We start from the raw sequence: 22309 nt of genomic DNA on the forward strand, positions 1-22309 counted from the left end.
TCAGACTCCCAAAATGCTGGGATTACAGCACCTGGCTGAAGGATGGTTTTTAAAAATCAAGAACTGAGTGCTAGGTGTGTTCATTGTGTTTGGGATATCACTGTTTCTGGACTCTAAGAATGGGCAAAGCTAGGAAATATATCTATGTATATCCATGTGGAGTGTGTGTGTTATGTGTATATACTCTCACATATAGACATTTATATGTACATTTCTTTTTATTTAGTACACTTGGAAGAGGGCCAAGCAGGTGACTTGAGAGATTCAAGTGCATATATGTATATTTCTTTCTAAATCTATCTATATATATTGAAGAAAATGTTTCCACCAATATTCAGTTTGTAATCCAACTCCAGAAGGTTCATCCTAGTTATCTTCCTTTCCATAGTTTTCTCTCCATTCTCTGATAGCAAGAAATCTTATGGATGCCTAGGATATTTTTTATTGAAAAAAGGAAGTTACAAAATTGCATATACATTATGAACTCATCCTTTTCTTAAAGTTAATACATGCATTGAAAAAAAAAGTCTGGAGGAATATATATCCAACTGCTAACACTGTTCCCTTTTATCCAGGGAAGCGGGGTTATGGGGGCTTTGCAATTCCTCTATTACATCTATATTTATAATATTTTTACATTTTTGGTCAAAAGTAGGGGTAACTGTTTTTTTTTTTTCTTTTTTTTGAGACAGGTTCTCACTCTGTCACCCAGGCTAGAGTGCAGTGGAACAATCGGGGTTCACCACAGCCTTAACCTCCTGGGCTCAAGCGATCCTCTTGCCTCACCACCCTGAGTAGCTAGGACAACAGGCACGCACTACCACGCCCAGCCAATTTTTGTATTTTTAGTAGAGATGAGGTTTTGCCATGTTGGCCAAGCTGGTCTCGAACTCCTGGATTCAAGCGACCCACCCGCCTCAGCCTCCCAAAGTACTAGGATTACAGGCATGAGCCACCGCACCCAGCATGGGGGGTTACTTTTGAACAGGATGTTGGTGGCTCTTTTCCTGTTGCCCTACGATTGACACTAAAGCCCATGGCCACAGAAAACAAAAAAACAAAAACAAAAACAAAATATCTCACCTTCTAAAGAGAACAGCTTACATTTGAAGTGTAGAACCCTTCGCCCTTTAATCTTCCCCTGGGCTTACAAACAGGATGCACAATTGGTTCTGCTCCTATCAACCACCACCCCTCCACCATCACCCCCTACCTTCTGAATTATATTAAGATATAGAAAAGGGAAGGCAGGGGAGACTTCTTGAGGGTAGTGGGACTTGTGGAGACTGCAGCGTTTGTTCATGGTAAGTGGGTGTTTTCTTCTCTAACTGAAGCCTTGTATGAGGAAAGGAGGGAGGGGCTCCAAAGGAATTGCTATTACTAGTATTATTATTTATTTATTTAATTTTTTGAGATGGAGTCGTGCTCTGTCGTCCAGGCTGGAGTGTAGTGGTGCGACCTCAGCTCACTGTAACCTCCACCTCCTGGGTTCAAGTGATTCTCCTGCCTCAGCCTCCTGAGTATTTGGGATTACAGGTGTGTGTCACCATGCCCAGCTAATTTTTTGTATTTTTAGTAGAGACAGGGTTTTACCATGTTGGTCAGGCTGGTCTCAAACTCCTGACCTCATGATCCACCCACCTTGGCCTCCCAAAGTGCTGGGATTACAGGCGTGAGCCACTGCGCCCAGACTTATTTTTTTTACTTTTTAAGGGACAGGATCTCTCTCTGTTGTCCAGGCTGAAGCGCAGTGGTGTGATCATAGTAACCTCAAACTCCTGGGCTCTGGCAATGCTCCCACCTCAGTCTCTCAAGTGGCTAGGACTATAGGCATACGCCGCAATGCTTGGCTGATTGTATGTATGTATGTATGTATTTATTTTGTGGAGACAGGGTCTCACTATGTTGGCCCAGGATGGTGTTGAATTCCTGGCCTCAAGTGATTCTCCCGTCTCAGCCTCCCAAACCACATGGATTACAGGTGTGAGCCACCACACTGGGCCCCAAAGGAAGCATTTGTAGGGATTAGAGTTGCCTGCAAGAAGATGAGACTGCAATTCTATTTCCCATGTGGATATCTGCTTAGGCAATAGATTACTGAACTATCTCCAGGGTCTAACTGAGCAAGAGAGAAGAAAATTTGAGGGAAATGGCCCTTTCCTTCTTCCCCACCTCCATATACTAGAGGAACTAGGAATAGTTCCTTTCCTTTTAAGTCAGGAAAGAAGGTGTTAGAGTCTCTGATGTGGCCCACTCAGAGTGCTGTTCTCATCTGCCTGAGTTCTAAACAAATTGAGAAACCAGATAGAGATGGTGACAAAACCAGATAGATGGTGACAAAAACTCACCTTTTTGGTAATAAAGGCCAAATTGAGGCATATAGTTTAGAGAGGAGCCAAATAAGTGAGCTAATGAATCCCTGAATTAGGCACTCACCATCCAGTGGAAGTAGCATGGTCCCCAGCAGCCTCCAGACATGGGACCCTGCCCAGATGAGACTTAAAACAAGGAGCAGAAGAGAACTCCTTCTCCCTGCAGGCAGGCTCTAGCCTAAGAATACAAAAGAAAAGAAATTTATTTATTATTATTATAATTTTTTGAGGCAGAGTCTCACTCTGTTGCCCAGTCTGGAGTGCAGTGGCACAGTCTCTGCTTACTGTAGCCTCCACCTCCCAGGTTCAAGCAATTCTCGTGCCTCAGCCTCCCCAGTAGCTGGGATTACAGGCGCATGCCACCACACCCAGCTAATTCTTTGTATTTTTAGTAGAGATGGGGTTTCACTGTGTTGGCCAGGCTGGTCTCAAATTCCTGGCCTCAAGTGATCTACCCACCTCAGCTTCCCAAAGTGCTGAGATTACAGGTATAAGCCACTATGCTTGGCTAGAAAAGAAATTTAAAAGAAGGCACTGAATCAACCATGCCCAGCTTACTCTCACTTTTATGAATCAAGTAAGTCACTCCACTTGTGGACAGGGTAAGTTAATGGAAAGTGTCACGATAATTGAGCTCTCTTATTTGAAAGGAAACATAATGGTGAGGGAGAAGCCTTCCCCCTATTAAGGACAGGGGATGACTTACTGCTACATTTTATTCCTCTACTTCTGCTCTAAGCAATCAGGGTGAAACCTAAACCTGGGATGAGGAGTAGTGTGTATGTGATGAGGGTCAGATTTATACTGAATTTAAGTTTTAACTCCAAACGGATCATCAATGAAGTGTAAGAGTTGCAACTAAAAAGCGCTTGGAAAAGAACACAGGTGTAAAGCTTCAAGACTTTGGGTTAGGGCCAGGCACAGTGGGTCACACCTGTAATCTCAGCACCTTGGGAGGCCGAGGCAGGTGGATCACTTGAGGCCAGGAGTTCCAGACCAGCCTGCCAACACGATGAAACCCCGTCTCTACTAAAAATACAAAAATTAGCCGGTTATGATGGCACGCGCCTGTAATCCCAGCTACTTGGGAGGATGAGGCAGGAGAATTTCTTGAACCTGGGAGGCGGAATTTGCAGTGAGCCAAGATCACACCACTGTGCTCCAGCCTAAGCGACAGAGCAAGACTCCATCTCAAACAAAACAAAACAAAAACAAAAACAAACAAAAAACAACTTTGGGTTAGACAAAGCCTCCTTGGATACAAAAAAAGTATGAGGCTCGGTGCAGTGGCTTACGCCCGTAACCCCAGTGCTTTGGGAGACAGAGGCAGGCAGATCACCATGAGGCCAGTCTGGCCAACATGGTGAAACCCCGTCTCTACTAAAAATACAAAAATTAGCTGGGTGTGGTGTCGCACACCTGTAGTCCCAGTTATTCAGGAGGCTGAGGCACAGGAATTGCTTGAACCCGGGAGGTGGAGGTTGCAGTGAGCTGAGATGACACCACTGCACTCTAGCCTGGATGACAGAGTGAGAGCCTGTGTCAAAAAAAAAAAAAAAAAGCATGAGTGAAAGAAAAAATAGACTGGATTTTATCTAAACTTAAAACTTTTGTGCTTCAAAGGCTATCATCAGGGACGTGAAAAGACAACCCACAGAATGAGAAGTTTTGCAAATCATATATCTGATAAGGGACTTGTACCCAAAATATACAAAGAACTCTTAGAAATCAGTAATTAAAAGACAACCTAATTTAAAAATGAGCTAAGGATACAAATAGACATTTCCCCAGTGAAGATATGCAAATGGCCAGTAAACACACAAACAAATGCTCAACATTATTAGCCATTAGAAAAATGGAAATCAAAACCACAATGAGATTTCACTTCATACCCCCCAGTATGGTTCTAATGAAAAAGACAAACAATAAGTGTTGAGAAGGATGTAGAGAAACTCCCATACACTGCTGGTGGGAATGTGAACTGGTGCTGCTGCTTTGGGAAACAGTCTGGCAGTTAACAATTAAACGTCATGTTTAAACAATTACACAATATGCATACTTATATAACCTAGCAATTCCATCTCCCCAAAAATGAAAACATACATTCACACAAAACCTTTTACACAAATATTCATAGCAACATTATTCACAAAAGCCAAAATATTGAAACAATCCAAATGTCCATGAACTCATATGGCACATCCATACATAGGAATGTTATTTGTCAATCAAGAGGAATGAAGTATGAACACATACTACAACATGAATGAATCTTAAACCATTATGCTAAGTGATTGAAGCCACAGAATGTCTACCCTGGACCTCATAGCCCAAGATGGGGATGAGGAATAGGAAGATGTAGCAGAAACATGGCTTCTGGGAGTAAACTTTGGGGGTGAGGCAGGTAGTTTCTGTACAGGTTTCCCTTAGAAAACATACTGCAGCTGGGCACGGTGGCTCATGCCTGTAATCTCAGCACTTTGGGAGGCTGAGGTGGGTGGATCACAAGGTCAGGAGTTTGAGACCAGCCTGGCCAATATTGGTGAAACCCTGTCTCTACTAAAAATACAAAAATTTGCCAGGTGCAGTGGCGCACACCTGTAATCCCAGCTACGTGGGAGGCTGAGGAAGAAGAATTGCTTGAACCTGGGAGGTGGAGGTTGCAGTGAGCTGAGATTGTGCCTTGGCGAAAGAGCAAGACTCCGTCTCAAAAAAGAAAAAAAGGGAAAACATATACCGTGGCCAGTGTGGTGGTTCACGCCTGTAATCCCAGCACTTTGGGAGGCTAAGGCAGGTGGATCACTTGAGGTCAGGAGTTTGAGACCAGCCTGGCCAACATCAACATCGTGAACCCCCGTCTCTACCAAAAAAATACAAAAGTTAGCTGGGCATGGTGGCGAGCACCTGTTGTCCCAGCTACTCTGGAGGCTGAGGTGGAAGAATTGCTTGAACCCGGGAAGCGGAGGTTGCAGTTTGCTGAGATCACGCCACTGCACTCCATCCTGACAGAGAAAGTGAGACCCTGTCTCAAATATATATATATACACACACATATATACACACACACACACACACACACATATATATATACACACACACAAACACCTCAATATGTGTCCTACCAGGGCTCTGTGGGTAAGGGCTGCCTGTCCCAGGGCTGCATGTTGGGATCTGTGCCGTGTTGACAGCTTTTCCTGGATCTCCTTCAAGTTACACATCCCTGACCTCACCAAGGTGCATACCCTACTCTTTGCTTCTGGTTACAATTATGCCACCAAGAGATGGACAGTGAGTGACTGGCCGGGCAAAGGAAGCTCTGAATCTGAAGGAAGTAGGGAAGGTGAGGGTACAGCTCCCTGAGAACCTGACCTGGGGACAGTGGGACCAGCCCCAAAGGGGATAGGGAAGATACAGAAGACAGATCCCTGGAATGTAAATGGCTGTCTGCTAGACGGCTCATCTGTGCCTCACAGTCATTTCCATGAAATTACCACCCCAAGACACTAATAAGTGATCTGGGAGACAGCCAGTATTTTGCATAATTTCCAGAAAGCCAGTACTAAATGGAGACTAGGATTGATTCCCTTGTGTTTTCTAATAATAATAAGGGCATCTGGATGAGTGTGTCATCATAACAGCAGAGGCTGAGGGACACCTGGTGACCCCCTGTTGAGGAGCCAGCCGAAGGGATCCTCTGGAGTGGCCCACAGGGAGGAGAGAACTCAACTTTTGGAGTTTTGCTTCAAAACTGGCCTATGTCTATAGGTCAGACAGGACTATGGTATCTCCCAGGCCCTGGGCTCCTTCCTTCAGCCTGCAAACATGTCCAAGCTTCATTCTACATTGTAAAATTCTCCCTCACCCGCCTCAGTTATCATATCATCTCTCTACTCCCCATCACAGCCAGACTTCTAGAAAGAGTTGTCTGCATCTGCTGCCTTTACTGCTCACATCAAAGTCATTAAAGCTGAAGTCAATGCCTGTCTCCCTTGCCCTTCTGTGGTATTTAACACTCTTTGGAAATCTTTGTCCTTTGGCTTCTGTAATACAACCCCCTCCTGGTTCTCTTTCTATCTTTCTGATTACTCTGAGTTCACCTTTTTCATGGAATTCTCATCCACAGTCCATTCCTTAAATGCTGTGCCCCCAGAGTTCTGTTCTTGGCACCCTTCCCTTCTTGCTTTGGGTGACTTCATCCATTCCTTTGGCTTTAACCAATCCCTCCCATGCAGACAACTCTCAGCTCCATATCCCTTTCTCAATTCCAGCCTTTATCTTGTCCTTCCACCTGGAAACACCATGGTCTCCAAATTCAATATTTACACAATTGAGCTAATCATCAGCTCCTTCAAATTCGATCCTGTGATGTTCTTCAGTTCAGTTGGTGGCAAGACTTCTAGACAATCCCTGCATCTACTGCCAATGCAAATTTACCATCTCCAATTAGCTCTGTCTTTCCTAATTCCTACGCCAAATTCCCATCATCATTACTTTGGTTCAGGTCTCATCATTTCTCATATGGGTTTTGCAGCAGTTTGCTAACAGGTGTTCCTGCTTCTCATCTTTCCCTCCCTCTAGTCCATCTTCCGTATTACTCTCTAAGTGATCTATCGAAAACAGAAATCTAAGCTGGGTGAGGTGGCTCACACCTGTATATCCCAGAACTTTGGGAGGCCAAGGTAACAGAATTGCTTGAACCCAGGAGTTTGAGACCAGCCTGGGCAACGTAGTGAGACATTGTCTCTACAAAACAGACAACCACTAAAAAGGTCTGACTCTATCACCTGGTTGAAAATCCTCTAATGACTCTCCATTTCCCTCAGGAGAAAACCCAAATGCTTGATCCTAAATCCACTATGAAGGTATGACCCTGGGCCCTCGCTGTGATCAATGGGACCTGATAGAAAGTCTGCAGGTGGGTAATTGGGAGAGGTTTTCCTCACTACTAAAAAGCAATGCACAGGAGCAAATGCCTTTCTTCTTTGGATATGAAACATCTGCTTGTAACACTTGGAAGTGCTTTGACCATCTCTTAACTGTGAGGAAAGAGACTGCAGACATAACAAGGACAAAAGAGCAGAAAGATAGAAAAGATTTGGGTGCTGCTGCTATCCCTAAGCCACTGAATTAGCCAGCCCCAGAATGGCTCACCTCCAGGTTTTCTGGAGCATGAGATATTCACTGTTCTAATTATTTAAGCTGCTTTAGTTGGGTTTCCTGTTACTTGGAGCTGAAAGTACCCTAATTAACACATTTATAGGATGTTTCTCTTTAAAGATAGAGAAAATACCAAGATTTTATAAAGATGAAGTCTTCTATGACTCCCTTAGGAAGCATTAGGTCCAAATCCTCCTATTGTTCACATAGCAATAAGTATCTTCCTCTGTTGTGGCACTTAGAATGGAATTTTTGTTTTGTTTTTGGGCTTCTTTTAACTTATTATAGTCAAAACAGTTAACTGCTACAATGAACAGCCAACTGCATTTCCAAATTCAATTTCCTACTCTTGCAAACACAAACTTCCCCACCCCTCAGAGCCACATCCAGCCTGCTTTAGTCCTTAGATAAGTGCAAGGAAATAACAATAGCTAGTCAGCTACATTCTGTGGAGAGCAGGGTGTCACAGCTCCTGTCTGCTGAAACATCTAGTTGTGCTGGGCTTGTCGTCATGGAAACACAGCTGATGCTGTGAGCATATGGCCTAGAGCCTCTGTCTCTTCCATTCCCAGTGAGGGAGAGGAGCTGGTACTTGCTTACAACATGACAATGTCCTATATTGTCTGTTGGGTTTGTTGAATGAAGGGGGGAGAATAGATTGCTGTGGAGGGGGCTGAGCTGAAAGTGTTGTAAGGAATTAGAACTTAGAGAGCTCTAGTTCCTTTATGAGTAAGGCCTGTGCACCTAAAAATGTGTGCAGATGAATCTGGGGAGGTTGGAGGAGTGGTGAGGAGGAGGTAGGGAAACAGGCCTGTAATGAACGCTCACTGTGTGCCCGACGCTATATTTTGTACAATAACAAAAATTAGCATTTTTGAAACTTTTAAGTCAAGGTACTTTCCACATTTTATTTCATCCATACAACCATCCCATGGGATGAATTCTATTATTCTCTCAATTTTTCAGAAAAGGAAACCCAGTAAATAATTTTCCAAAGTCATGCAGCCAGGAAGTGATAAGCCCAGGCTTGAACCCAGGGTTGTCTATGTCTAAAATATCTGCATAAACCTATGCTATACTGTCTCTTTGCTATGATAAGTGCTTTGGATTTATTTTGTTCAGATAAATTATTTTGATATTAGACTTCTGCCTTAGTCCATTTGGGCTGCTATAACAAAATACTATAGACTGAGTGGCTATAAACAGCAGAACTATATTGCTTACAGTTCTGGAGGCTGGGAAATCCAAGATCAAGGTGCGAGCATGGTTGGGTTCCAGTGAGGGCCAGTTTCCTCATAGACAGCTGCCTTCTCACTGCAACCTCACATGTGGAAGGGGTGAGGGATCTCTCTGGGGTTTCTTTTATAAGGGCACTAGTCCCATTCATAAGGGCTTTGCCCTCATGACTTAATCATCTCCCAAAGGCCCCACCTCCCAATACCATCATCACCTCAGGGGTTAGGATTTCAGTATGTCACTTTTAAGGGGACACAAACATTCAGATCATAGCAATTTCACACCAAGCTTATAAGATATAGTGTTTGTCTGAAATATCCTTACATACAGTACGTAGATGAGAGTTTTTTGAACTGTTAATTGTAATATAGTATAATTCTCATGATAATTCAGTGATGTAGGAATCATTATTTCCAAATAATAAGGAGTCTTATGCTCAGATTAATTAAGCAAATTGACCAGGGTCACATGGCTGGTGGTTAAAAGGGAACCAAAAACCAATGAGTGCCATTCCAAAGCCTGTGTACCATCTATTCTCCACTATGCTTCAGGGATAGGCAGGTTGCCTCTCTCTGTCCACTGTGCCTTCAGTTGCCAATAGGTTGACTCCAAAACCCAATCCTCTCATTAATCAAGGGACCTCCATACCCAACTGCTTCCTCAATTCCATAGGCATACTCGGCATTCTCAGATGAAACCGAATTAAAACACAACCACCACAACTAGAAAACCCAATGTGTCTAAAGTTGAACTAAAGATCACCCTAAAACATGCTCCCCCCTAGTACTCTGATCTCAGTAAATGGCACCATCATTCACCCTGTTTTTCATTCCAGTAATGTTGTAGAACTTTATTCCTTAGTTCAGCTAAAACTTAGGTTCTTGTCACACTACCAGGGAAATTTAGGCATGTGGATGCATTTAAGGGCAAGTAAAGCAGGGCTTTATTGAACAAAAAGGAAAAATAGAAAAAAAAACAACTCAGCAAGTGAGATGGAGTCCTGCTAATAGGCCCTCCACCTCACAGATTGATTCCCAGGTCACCACTTGAACTGAAGAGAGCAGGCTCCTCTGCTGCCTAAGGCACAAACTTGCCGAGGCTCCACCCCCTTCCCCAGTGTGCAGGTGGGCATTATTCAGAGAGAACCAGTTGGGAAAGTGTGGGCTTCATCTGGGACCAGCAGTCTGGTTTTTCAGACTTCAGGCTTTTTTAGGCTTGAAACTGGGGTTTTGCTGGGGACCCTTGGCTGTCTTCTGTCTCTATCGGTAACATGAGTGTCACCTTTAACATGGCCTTCTCCCTTTCTCTTGTTACATGGAATCAATCATTGAGTCCCGATAGTTTTATGCCTCATTGGTCTAGTCACCCCACTTCCCTAATCCATGTCATTAACATCTCTTGTCTGAATTATTGCAAGAGTCAACTAGCAGGCCTCCATGCCTCCACTCTCGCATCCTTCCAATCTGGTCTTCATTGCAGCAGCCTCAATATCACCATTTTGCTTAGATGATTTCCTATTACTATTTGGGTACATCCAGAATCTTTGTGTGTGTGTGTGTGTGTGTGTGTGTGTGTGTCTTTCTTGAGATTTTCTCAAAGTCTTTTTTTTTTTTTTATACTTTAAGTTCTAGGGTACATGTGTGCAACGTGCAGGTTTGTTATATATGTATACATGTGCCATGTTGGTGTGCTGCACCCATTAACTCGTCATTTACCTTAGGTATATCTCCTAATGCTATCCCTGCCTCCTCCCACCTCCCCACAATAGACCCCGGTGTGTGATGTTCCCCTTCCTGTGTCCAAGTGATCTCATTGTTCAATTCCCACCTATGAGTGAGAACATGCAGTGTTTGCTTTTCTGTTCTTGCAATAGTTTGCTGAGAATGGTGGTTTCCAGCTGCATCCATGTCCCTACAAAGGACATGAGCTCATCCTTTTTTATGGCTGCATAGTATTCCATGGTGTATATGTGCCACATTTTCTTAATCCAGTCTGTCACTGATGGACATTTGGGTTGATTCCAAGTCTTTGCTATTCTGAATAGTGCCGCAATAAACATACGTGTGCATGTGTCTTTATAGCAGCATGATTTATAATCCTTTGGGTATACACCCAGTAACGGGATGACTGGGTCAAATGGTATTTGTAGTTCTAGATCCTTGAGGAATCGCCACACTGTCTTCCACAATGGTTGAACTAGTTTACATTCCCACCAATAGTGTAAAAGTGTTCCTTTTTCTCCATATCCTCTCCAGAACCTGGTGTTTCCTGACTTTTTAATGATCGCCATACTAACTGGTGTGAGATGGTATCTCATTGTGGTTTTCATTTGCATTTCTCTCATGGCCAGTGATGATGAACATTTTTTCATGTGTCTGTTGGCTGCATAAATGTCTTCTTTTGAGAAGTGTCTGTTCATATCCTTCACTCACTTTTTGATGGGGTTGTTTGATTTTTTCTTGTAAATTTGTTTAAGTTCTTTGTAGATTCTGGATATTAGTCCTTTGTCAGATGGGTAGATTGTAAAAATTTTCTCCCATTCTGTAGGTTGCCTGCTAACTCCAATGGTAGTTTCTTTTGCTGTGCAGAAGCTCTTTAGTTTAATTAGATCCCATTTGCCAATTTTGGCTTTTGTTGCCGTTGCTTTTGGTGTTTTAGTCATGAAGTCCTTGCCCATGCCTATGTCCTGAATGGTATTACCTAGGTTTTCTTCTATGGTTTTTATGGTTTTAGGTCTAACATTTAAGTCTCTAATCCATCTTGAATTAATTTTCATATAAGGAGTAAGGAAAGGATCCAGTTTCAGCTTTCTACTTACGGCTAGCCAATTTTCCCAGCACCATTTATTAAATAGGGAATCCTTTCCCCATTTCTTGTTTTTGTCAGGTTTGTCAAAGATCAGATATCTGTAGATGTGTGGTATTATTTCTGAGGGCTCTGTTCTGTTCCATTGGTCTATATCTCTGTTTTGGTACCAGTACCATGCTGTTTTGGTTACTGTAGCCTTGTAGTATAGTTTGAAGTCAGGTAGCATGATGCCTCCAGCTTTGTTCTTTTGGCTTAGGATTGTCTTGGCAATGCAGACTCTTTTTTGGTTCCATATGAACTTTAAAGCAGTTTTTTCCAATTCTGTGAAGAAACTCATTGGTAGCTTAATGGGGATGGCATTGAATCTATAAATTACCTTGGGCAGTATGGCCATTTTCACAATATTGATTCTTCCTATCCATGAGCATGGTATGTTCTTCCATTTGTTTGTGTCCTCTTTTACTTCACTGAGCAGTGGTTTGTAGTTCTCCTTGAAGAGGTCCTTCACATCCCTTGTAAGTTGGATTTCTAGGTATTTTATTCTCTTTGAAGCTACTGTGAATGGGAGTTCATTCATGATTTGGCTCTCTGTTTGTCTGTTACTGGTGTATAAGAATGCTTGTGATTTTTGCACATTGATTTTGTATCCTGAGACTTTACTGAAGTTGCTTATCAGCTTTAGGAAATTTTGGGCTGAGATGATGGGGTTTTCTAAATATACAATCATGTCATCTGCAAACAGGGACAATTTGACTTCTTCTTTTCCTAACTGAATACACTTTATTTCTTTCTCTTGCGTGATTGCCCTAGCCAGAACTTCCAACACTGTGTTGAATAGGAGTGGTGAGAGAGGGCATCCCTGTCTTGTGCCAGTTTTCAGAGGTAATGCTTCCAGTTTTTGCCCATTCAGTATGATATTGGCTGTGGGTTTGTCATAAATAGCTCTTATTATTTTGAGATATGTTCCATCAATACCAAATTTATTGAGAGCTTTTAGCATGAAGGGCTGTTGAATTTTGTCAAAGGCCTTTTGTGCATCTATTGAGATAATCATGTGGTTTTTGTCTTTGGTTCTGTTTATATGCTGGATTACGTTCATTGATTTGCATATGTTGAATCAGCTTTGCAGCCTAGGGATGAAGCCCACTTGGTCATGGTGGATAAGCTTTTTGATGTGCTGCTGGATTCAGTTTGCCAGTATTTTATTGAGGATTTTTGCATCGATGTTCCTAAGGGATATTGGTCTAAAATTCTCTTTTTTTGTTGTGTCTCTGTCAGGCTTTGGTATCAGGATGATGTTGGCCTCATAAAATGAGTTAGGGAGGATTCCCTCTTTTTCTGTTGATTGGAACAGTTTCAGAAGGAATGGTACCAGCTCCTCTTTGTACTTCTGGTAGAATTCGGCTGTGAATGGATCTGGTCCTGGACTTTTTTTGATTGGTAGGCTATTAATTATTGCCTCAATTTCAGAGCCTGCTATTGGTCTATTCAGGGATTCAATTTCCTCCTGGTTTAGTCTTGGGAGAGTGTAAGTGTCCAGGAAATTATCCATTTCTTCTAGGCTTTCTAGTTTATTTGCGTAGAGGTGTTTATAGTATTCTCTGATGGTACTTTGTGTTTCTGTGGGGTTGGTGGTGATATCCCCTTTATCATTTTTTATTGCGTCTATTTGATTCTTTTCTCTTTTCTTCTTTATTAGTCTTGCTAGAGGTCTTTTAATTTGTTGATCTTTTCAAAAAACCAGCTCCTGGATTCATTGATTTTTTTGGAGGGTTTTTGTGTCTCTCTCTCCTTCAGTTCTGCTCTGATCTTAGTTATTTCTTGCCTTCTTCTAGCTTTTGAATGTGTTTGCTCTTGCTTCTCTAGTTCTTTTAATTGTGATGTTAGGGTGTCAATTTTAGATCTTTCCTGCTTTCTTTTGTGGGCATTTAGTGCTATAAATTTCCCTCTACACACTGCTTTAAATGTGACCCAGAGATTCTGGTATGTTTTATCTTTGTTCTCATTGGTGTCAAGGAACATCTTTATTTCTGCCTTCATTTTATTATGTACCCAGTAGTCATTCAGGAGCAGGTTGTTCAGTTTCCATGTAGTTGAGAAGTTTTGATTGAGTTTCTTAGTCCTGAGTTCTAGTTTGATTGCACTGTGGTCTGAGAGACAGTTTGTTATAATTTCTGTTCTTTTACATTTGCTGAGGAGTGCTTTACTTCCAACTATGTGGTCAGTTTTGGAATAAGTGTGATGTGGTGCTGAGAAGAACATATATTCTGTTGATTTGGGGTGGAGAGTTCTATAGATGTCTATTAGGTCTGCTTGGTGCAGAGTTGAGTTCAATTCCTGGATATCCTTGTTAACTTTCTGTCTCGTTGATCTGTCTAATGTCGACAGTGGGGTGTTAAAGTCTCCCATTATTATTGTATGGGAGTCTAAGTCTCTTTGTAAGTCTCTAAGGACTTGCTTTATGAATCTGGGTGCTCCTGTATTGGGTGCATATATATTTAGGATAGTTAGCTCTTCCTGGTGAATTGATCCCTTTATCATCATGTAATGGCCGTCTTTGTCTCTTTTCATCTTTGATGGTTTAAGGTCTGTTTTATCAGAGACTAGGATTGCAACCCTGCCTTTTGTTTGTTTGTTTGTTTGTTTCCATTTGCTTGGTAGATCTTCCTCCATCCCTTTGTTTTGAGCCTATGTGTGTCTCTGCATGTGAGATGAGTCTCCTGAATACAGCAAACTGATGGGTCTTGACTGATGGGTCCAAACTGATGGGTCCAATTTGCCAGTCTGTGTCTTCTAATTGGACCATTTAGTCCATTTACATTTAAGGTTAATATTGTTATGTGTGAACTTGATCCTGTCATTATGATATTAGCTGGTTGTTTTGCTCGTTAGTTGATGCAGTTTCTTCCTAGCATTGATGGACTTTACATTTTGACATGTTTTTGCAATGGCTGGTACCTGTCATTCCTTTCCATGTTTAGTGCTTCTTTCAGGATCTCTTGTAGGGCAGGCCTGGTGGTGACAAAATCTCTAAGCATTTGCGTGTCTGTGAAGGATTTTATTTCTACTTCACTTATGAAGCTTAGTTTGGCTGGATATGAAATTCTGGGTTGAAAATTCTTTTGTTTAAGAATGTTGAATATTGGCCCCTACTCTCTTCTGGCTTGTAGTGTTTCTGCCGAGAGATCTGCTGTTAGTCTGATGGGCTTCCCTTTGTGGGTAACGCGACCTTTCTCTCTGGCTGCCCTTAACATTTTTTCCTTCATTTCAACTTTGGTGAATCTGACAATTATGTGTCTTAGAGTTGCTCTTCTCAAGGAGTATCTTTGTGGTATTCTCTGTATTTCCTGAATTTGAATGTTGGCCTGCCTTACTAGCTTGGGGAAGTTCTCCTGGATGATATCCAGCAGAGTGTTTTCCAACTTGGTTCCATTCTCCCTGTCACTTTCAGGCACACCAGTCAGACATAGATTTGGTCTTTTCACATAATCCCATGTTTCTTGGAGGCTTTGTTCATTTCTTTTACTCTTTTTTCTCTACACTCTCTTCTCACTTCATTTCATTAATTTGATCTTTAATCACTAATACTCTTTCTTCCAGTTGATCAAGTCGGTTACAGAAGCTTGTGCGTTTGCCATGTAGTTCTCGTGTTATGGTTTTCATCTCTATCAGTTCTTTTAAGGTCTTCTCTGCATTGATTATTCTAGTTATCCATTCATCCATTCTTTTTTCAAGGTTTTTAGTTTCTTTGCGCTGGTTATGTAGTTTCTCCTTTAGCTCTGAGAAGTTTGATCGACTGAAGCCTTCTTCTCTCAACTCATCAAAGTCATTCTCCATCCAGCTTTGTTCCGTTGCTGGCGATGAGCTGAGTTCCTTTGGAGGGGGAGATGCCCTCTGATTTTTTGAATTTCCAGCTTTTCTGCACTGCTTTTTCCCAATCTTTGTGGTTTTCTCTGCCTTTGGTGTTTGATGATGGTGACGTACTGATGGGGTTTTGGTGTGGGTGTCCTTTCTGTTTGTTAGTTTTCCTTCTAACAGTCAGGACCCTCAGCTGCAGGTCTGTTGGAATTTGCTTGAGGTCCACTCCGGACCCTGTTTGCCTGGGTATCAGCAGCGGAGGCTGCAGAAGATAGAATATTGCTGAACAGCGAGTGTTGCTGTCTGATTCTTGCTCTGGAAGCTTCATCTCAGGGGTGTACCCAGCCGTGTGAGGTGTTGGTCTGCACCGAGTGGGGGATGTCTCCCAGTTAGGCTATTCAGGGGTCAGGACCCACTTGAGCAGGCAGTCTGTCCGTTCTCAGATCTCAACATCCGTGCTCAGAGAATCACTGCTGTCTTCAAAGCTGTCAGACAGGTACTTTTACATCTGCAGAGGTTTCTGCTGCTTTTTGTTTAGCTATGCCCTGTCCCCGGAGGTGGAGTCTACAGAGGCAGGCAGGCCTCCTGAGCTGCAGTGGGCTCCACCTAATTTGAGCTTCCCGGTGGCTTTGTTCACCTACTTAAGCCTCAGCAATGGCGGGCGCCCCTCCCCCAGCCTCGTGCTGCCTTGCAGTTAGAGCTCAGACTGCTGTGCTAGCAATGAGGGAGGCTCCCTGGGCGTGGAACCCTCTGGGCCAGGTGTGGGATATAATCTCCTAGTGTGCCGTTTGCTAAGACCCTTAGTAAAGTGCGGTATTAGGGTGGGAGTTACCACATTTTCCAGGTGTTGTGTGTCTCAATTTCCCTTGGCTAAGAAAAGGAATTCCCTTCCCCTTGCGCTTCCCAGGTGAGGCGATGCCTCGCCCTGCTTCAGCTCTCACTGTTCGGGCTGCACCCGTGGACCAGCATCGACTGCCTGACACGCTCCAGTGAGACGAACCCGGTACCTCAGTTGAAAATGCAGAAATCACCCATCTTGTGTGTTACTCATGCTGGGAGCTGGAGGCCAGAGCTGTTCCTATTTGGCCATGTACATCCAGAATGTTTACCACAGCTTATACATCATGTTACGATCTGTTGTGTGTTTGCATAGCATCCTCTACCTTTCCTTTGTGGCAACTGTCACATTTCTGATTAGCCACTTCATTAATCATTTATATGATTATTATGTCTACATCAAGGTCTGGGCCCTGTATTCTAGTCCTTGCTCTGCCACTCACTGTGCTGCCTTGATCAAGAAGCAAGATCATTGCTTTTGTGCCAATCTCTTTTGTAAATCTTTTTTATGTATCTGTGTCCTTAGCTGACCTCTGAGTTCCTTTGAGAAGAACTGGGCTAGAAACCAAGTCTGTCTGACTTCAGAACCTAAATTTCCTAATCTTTTTTTTTTCTTCTTTTTTTGAGATGGAGTTTCACTCTGTTGCCCAGGCTGGAGTGCAGTGCCATAATCTTGGCTCAGTGCAACCTCTGCCTCCCGGGTTCAAGTGATTCTCCTGCCTCAGCCTCCCAAGTAGCTGGGATTACAGGTACACACCACCATGCCCAGCTAACTTTTGTGTTTTTAGTAGAGATGGGTTTCACCATGTTAGCCAGGTTGATCTCGAACTCCTGACCTCAAGTGATCCGCCCGCCTCCGCCTCCCAAAGAGCTGGGATCATAGGTGTGAGCCACCACACCTGGTCAATTTCCTAATTCTTACAGCAGAACAAGAATTAGAAAAATGTGTAGATGAGGAAACTGAAGCCCAGAATGGCAAGTCAACTTGCCCAACATCACACAGAGCCAGAGTGAGAACTCTAGCCTTCTGGCTCCTAATCCAGGGCTTGTTCCTTCATCCGACAGCCTTCCCAGTAGCAACACCTTCCCAGTAGCTAAGCGGAGCTGAAAAGATTGTTTTTCTGTCTACCTTGAGTGTTGGCAGTATTATTGCTAGACTTTGTGGGGTCTCTGTACACCAACCTCCCAACCTGAATCTTATTAGTGCTTAGCTCTGATGAGCTCTGCAGGTTATCCTCACTGGTCCAAGGCAGCACTGCTCATCAGCTCTGCAGGTGCCTTTAGGTGAGGAAGACATATCCCTGTCGGGCCCCAGAGGACCCATTTCAGTTTCAGATTATTACCTCACAGTCCTTGACTGCTGTAACTTTCTTTGGAATCCATGTAGGCTCTGCTAGCTCATATGGCACCTGACAGCATATTATAAGCAGGTACCCCTCAGGTGAACAAATTGTGAAAGGCAGCTCCTCTGGGAGCCTGGTTAAAACAGCCTCCCCTCTGCCTGCTGCCTCAGCCTCAGGTAGGTGATCCTGAGTTGCCTCCTCTGCAGGTGCTTTCCTTCGGAGTACAACCCGCCCCACCAGAAGCTGTGCCTGATAGTAGTTCTGAGCCCTGGAAATTCTACAGCTCTTCTGGCTACTTCTCTTTATCCTGTGCAATTTGTCCAAAGCCTATTCAGGACCTACTTAGGAAGATGAGCTCTGTATAACTCTGTCTGTACACCTACTATCTCACACCAACCTCCTAAACCATGGCTCTTCCTCTCCTGGAGTTCATAATCTAAGGAAAGAGACCAGGAGAGAATCCAAGGTGGTTCTGGGGAACCGCCCAAATTGTATCAACTTATCTTCTCTTAGACTCAGACAGAGGCACATTATTAGGCTCTCATGGGCACAAGCCCTGACTTGATGGTGAGAGGTAGGGGGAGTGGAGGGACCTAGGGAGAGGTAGTGTGTAAAGGGAGTCAAGGACATAGGACTGGAGGTTAGGAGGCATCAGCGTGTTCCTCCCATGATGGGTGATCCTGGGCAGGTCTGGTCATTTTGCCAGGCCTCTCTCTGTTAGCAGAGTCTGCAAAGGGAATTGGCCCTAGTGATATCTAGGATCTCTGTCAGTGTGGACATGCCATGATGGGCTCTATAAGGGGCTCATCAAACAAGAAGAAGAGAGTTTCCCAAAGTGTGCTATACATAGCCTGCACATATTATGCACTCAGACATCTTACCTGGTGATATGGTTTGGATCTGTGTCCCCACCCAAATCTCATTTAGAATTGTAATCCCCACGTGTTGAGGGAGGGAACTGGTGGGAGGTGATTGGATCGTGGGGGTTGTTCCCTCATGCTGTTCTCGTAATAGTGAGTTCACAAGAGCTGATGGTTTTGAAGTATAGCACTTTCCCTCTGCCTCCTCCTGTCACAATGTGAAGAAGGTCCTTGCTTCCCCTTCGCCTTCTGCCATGATTGTAAGTTTCATGAGGACTTCCCCAGCCATTTGGAACTGTGAGTCAATTAAACCTCTTTTCTTTATAACTTACCCAGTCTCCGGTATTCTTTATAACAGTGTGAAAACGGACTAATACACGTGGCATATAAGATGACATTAGGTGGTTAGAGAATGAACATTTTCTACTTTAATGGTTATGTATTTCTTAATAAAGTAAATTATATCAGGGAAAATATAGAACAAACACTTAAGGGAGTAATATATATTTTTTAATCAGGAAATATTTTTTGTTAGACTGTTTTAAAGAAAAAATATTCAATAACTAAATGTACATGTGGCATACAAATACAGCAAAACACATGAAGATGGTATGTAAATGACTGATACTTGGGGAATGAAGATTTAGAGAATATCCCATTTTTTCCTGAGGGCTTAATCTTCTCCTCTGTACTAATCTTTTCCGACAATGAGTACAACATTATCTGATTGTGGTTCCTTTTACACTTTGACTGACTGCTTTGAAACTCAGAACTCAATTCCAAACCCAATGTCAGAAATGTTATTGATCTTTATTATTATTATTATTGTTATTATTATTATTTTGAGATGGAGTCTCGCTCTGTTGCCCAGGCTGGAGTGCAGTGGCACGATCTGGGCTCACTGCAAGTTCTGCTTCCTGGGTTCATGCCATTCTCCTGCCTCAGTCTCTTGAGTAGCTGGAACTACAGGCACCCTCCACCACGCCCGGCTAGTAGAGAGGGGGTTTCACTGTGTTAACCAGGATGGTCTCGATCTCCTGGCCTCGTGATCCGCCCACCTTTGCCTCCCAAAGTGCTGGGATTACAGGCGTGAGCCACTGTTATTTATCTTTATATTGGCAGGTGTGTGCTCTCCTTTGCTTTGGACCTGATTTCCTTCCCAGTTCTAAGCTATCACTGCACTATAGTCTTCCATTTTAAGCTGTGGAAAGTGGAAAGTGATGATTTACCAATACACACAAATAACATTCAAAATTTAAGAACTATTAAGTCCTAAAATGTATACATCTAGCGAACAGGGACTGGCATCAGCTTATCCGTCATAATTTCCAAAGTAGTTTTCATTACTCTTTCTTATATCATTTGTATCTTCATTAATAAGACTCACGCTGCCTCTTGGGACAAATAGGATCATTATATCCATGTCACAGATGGGGAAGCGGAGGCATGAATGTGACCTGCTCATGGTCACATGGGTTGACAATCAAATTTAGGTCCTCTGACTCCTGTTTTTATATTTCTTTTGCGTCACCGTAATTTGTGTTTTTGTCTTTTTAGAGTAAGATCGATAGCCCCCCTGGGTGGAAATGGAGGGGAGAGTTGCCGCCCGCGAGGAATGCCAAGGGCTCCTGAGCGCGGAGCACATGATCCCCGCCTGCCCTGGTTCCCCTGGCACTGCTCCCCAGCGGGCGGGCTGCCAGGACCGCCTGGCCAGGGAGCCACTTCATGATGGCTCCGCTGCAGCGGCACGCGGGCTCCAGCGGTCAACGCAGCTCTGGGCAGGCCCCGGTCGGGGCTAGCTGTTGCGGAGCAACTTCCGCCTGGTTGGCTTGACTTTTCACAGGCTTACAGCTTCCTAGCTCCGCGAGCATAGCCTGCTAGCACCCCTCGTCAGCGGCGCCGGCGGCACCCGGGTGCCCGCGCGATGCCCCGGCATGTTCCAGCTCAGTGCCCTTCCAGAGCCACGCATCCAAGCGCGTCGCCCCGGGCCTGCTGGGCAGAGGCTGGGGCGAGCGCTCCGCTATGGAGAGGGCTGTCTGCTGGCGCCCATCCGCACACCAGCCTGCCCGTCCTCGGATCGGTCCAACCCGTTTCTTTCCTCTGCCCTTCTCGCCTGTCACCTGCGCACTTTGCTCTCAGAGCGAAAGTCTTTCACTTAGTTCTGATTTCCCCCGCACGGGGCTGTGGCAGATGTTGGGAATTCTGGCAATAGTTTCCTAGGCACACAGTGTGATTTTCTTAAAAAAAATAAAATAAAATAAAAGCAGGGGAGGAAATCTCCTCCTCTCCCCACCTCTTTAATTAGGCAAACAAGGTACTCAAGGTAGGAAAACACGAAAAAAGCAGAATAGTATAAAGAAAAAATACAAAAATTTCTTGTAACTATCCCTGCCTCGCAACCCAAGAGCAACTGTTGTTACCATGTTAGTATCTGTCCCTTCAGTATTTTACGCCTATGATAGCATGCTTTATTCTCTGTACAAAAGAAAGGGTGTCACGTTGTAGTTACCATTTTGTAAGTTTTTTTTTCTTACCAGTAAATCATGAACATTTTCTGTACCAACCAATATTCTTTTACAATACGATTTTTTGTTTGTTTTGTTTTTTGAGATGGCGTCTTGCTCTGTCGCCCAGGCTGCAGTGCAGTGGCATGATCTCGGCTCACTGCAACCTCTGCCTCCCAGGTTGAAGCGATTCTCCTGCCTCAGCCTCCTGAGTAGCTGGGATTACAGGTGCGTGCCATGAAGCCCAGCTAATTTTTGTATTTTTAGTAGAGACATGGTTTCACCATGTTGGCCAGGCTGGTCTTCAACTCCTAGCCTCAAGTGATCTGCCCGCCTCAGCCACTCAAAGGGCTAAGATTACAGGCGTGAGCTACTATGCCCGGTCTACAGTATGATTTTTTAATGGTTGTATAGCATCCCATTCTATGGATATATCATTGTTTATTTAACCAATATTCTGTTGTTTGACATTTAAGTAGTTTCCATTTTTTTCTACAACAATGCTATAATAAGGATTCAATAATTTACATTTTTGTGCCTTATCTCTGATTATATTCTTTTTTTTTTTTTTTTTTGAGACAGAGTCACGCTCTGTCACCCAGGCTGGAGTGCAGTGGCCGGATCTCGGCTCACTGCAAGCTCCGCCTCCCGGGTTCACGCCATTCTCCTGCCTCAGCCTCCCAAGTAGCTGGGACTACAGGCGCCCGCCACCTCGCCCGGCTAGTTTTTTGTATTTTTTAGTAGAGACGGGGTTTCACCATGTTAGCCAGGATGGCCTCGATCTCCTGACCTCGTGATCCGCCCGTCTCGGCCTCCCAAAGTGCTGGGATTACAGGCTTGAGCCACCGCGCCCGGCTATATTCTTTTTTTTTGAGACGGAGTCTCGCTCTGTCACCCAAGCTGGAGTGCAGTGGCCCGATCTCAGCTCACTGCAAGCTCCGCCTCCCGGGTTCACGCCATTCTCGTGCCTCAGCCTCCCGAGTAGCTGGGACTACAGGCGCCCGCCACCTCGCCCGGCTAGTTTTTTGTACTTTTTAGTAGAGACGGGGTTTCACTGTGTTAGCCAGGATGGTCTCGATCTCCTGACCTTGTGATCCGCCCGCCTCGGCCTCCCAAAGTGCTGGGATTACAGGCTTGAGCCACCGCGCCCGGCCTATATTCTTAAAATAAATACTTGGAAACCAGTATTGCAGAGTCAGTAATACACACATACTTAACGCTTTATCCCAGGAGTTCCACAGTGGTTTTAAAACAAAATTGTTATTTAATATAAAAACAACATTACAGCAACAATAATGAATTCTTCAAAAGAAATATCCACAAAATCCTTCTCT

General features: G+C 43.9%; 1 protein-coding gene across 1 annotated transcript in view; it reads left to right on the forward strand.

Moving 5' to 3' along the window:
* RRAS2 (RAS related 2) overlaps positions 1 to 22309 on the forward strand; it is a 147200-nt gene that overhangs the window by 19628 nt on the left and 105263 nt on the right. Inside the window, exon 2 of the mRNA XM_033207684.1 lies at positions 7196 to 7287. Within this exon, the coding sequence (XP_033063575.1) occupies positions 7237 to 7287 (51 nt within the window). The 5' untranslated portion in view covers positions 7196 to 7236. The remainder of the gene's footprint in view (positions 1 to 7195; positions 7288 to 22309) is intronic.

The sequence above is a fragment of the Trachypithecus francoisi genome, unplaced genomic scaffold (genome assembly GCF_009764315.1).
Source record: "Trachypithecus francoisi isolate TF-2019V2 unplaced genomic scaffold, Tfra_2.0 Lachesis_group8, whole genome shotgun sequence".
In the NCBI taxonomy this organism is placed as follows: domain Eukaryota; kingdom Metazoa; phylum Chordata; class Mammalia; order Primates; family Cercopithecidae; genus Trachypithecus; species Trachypithecus francoisi.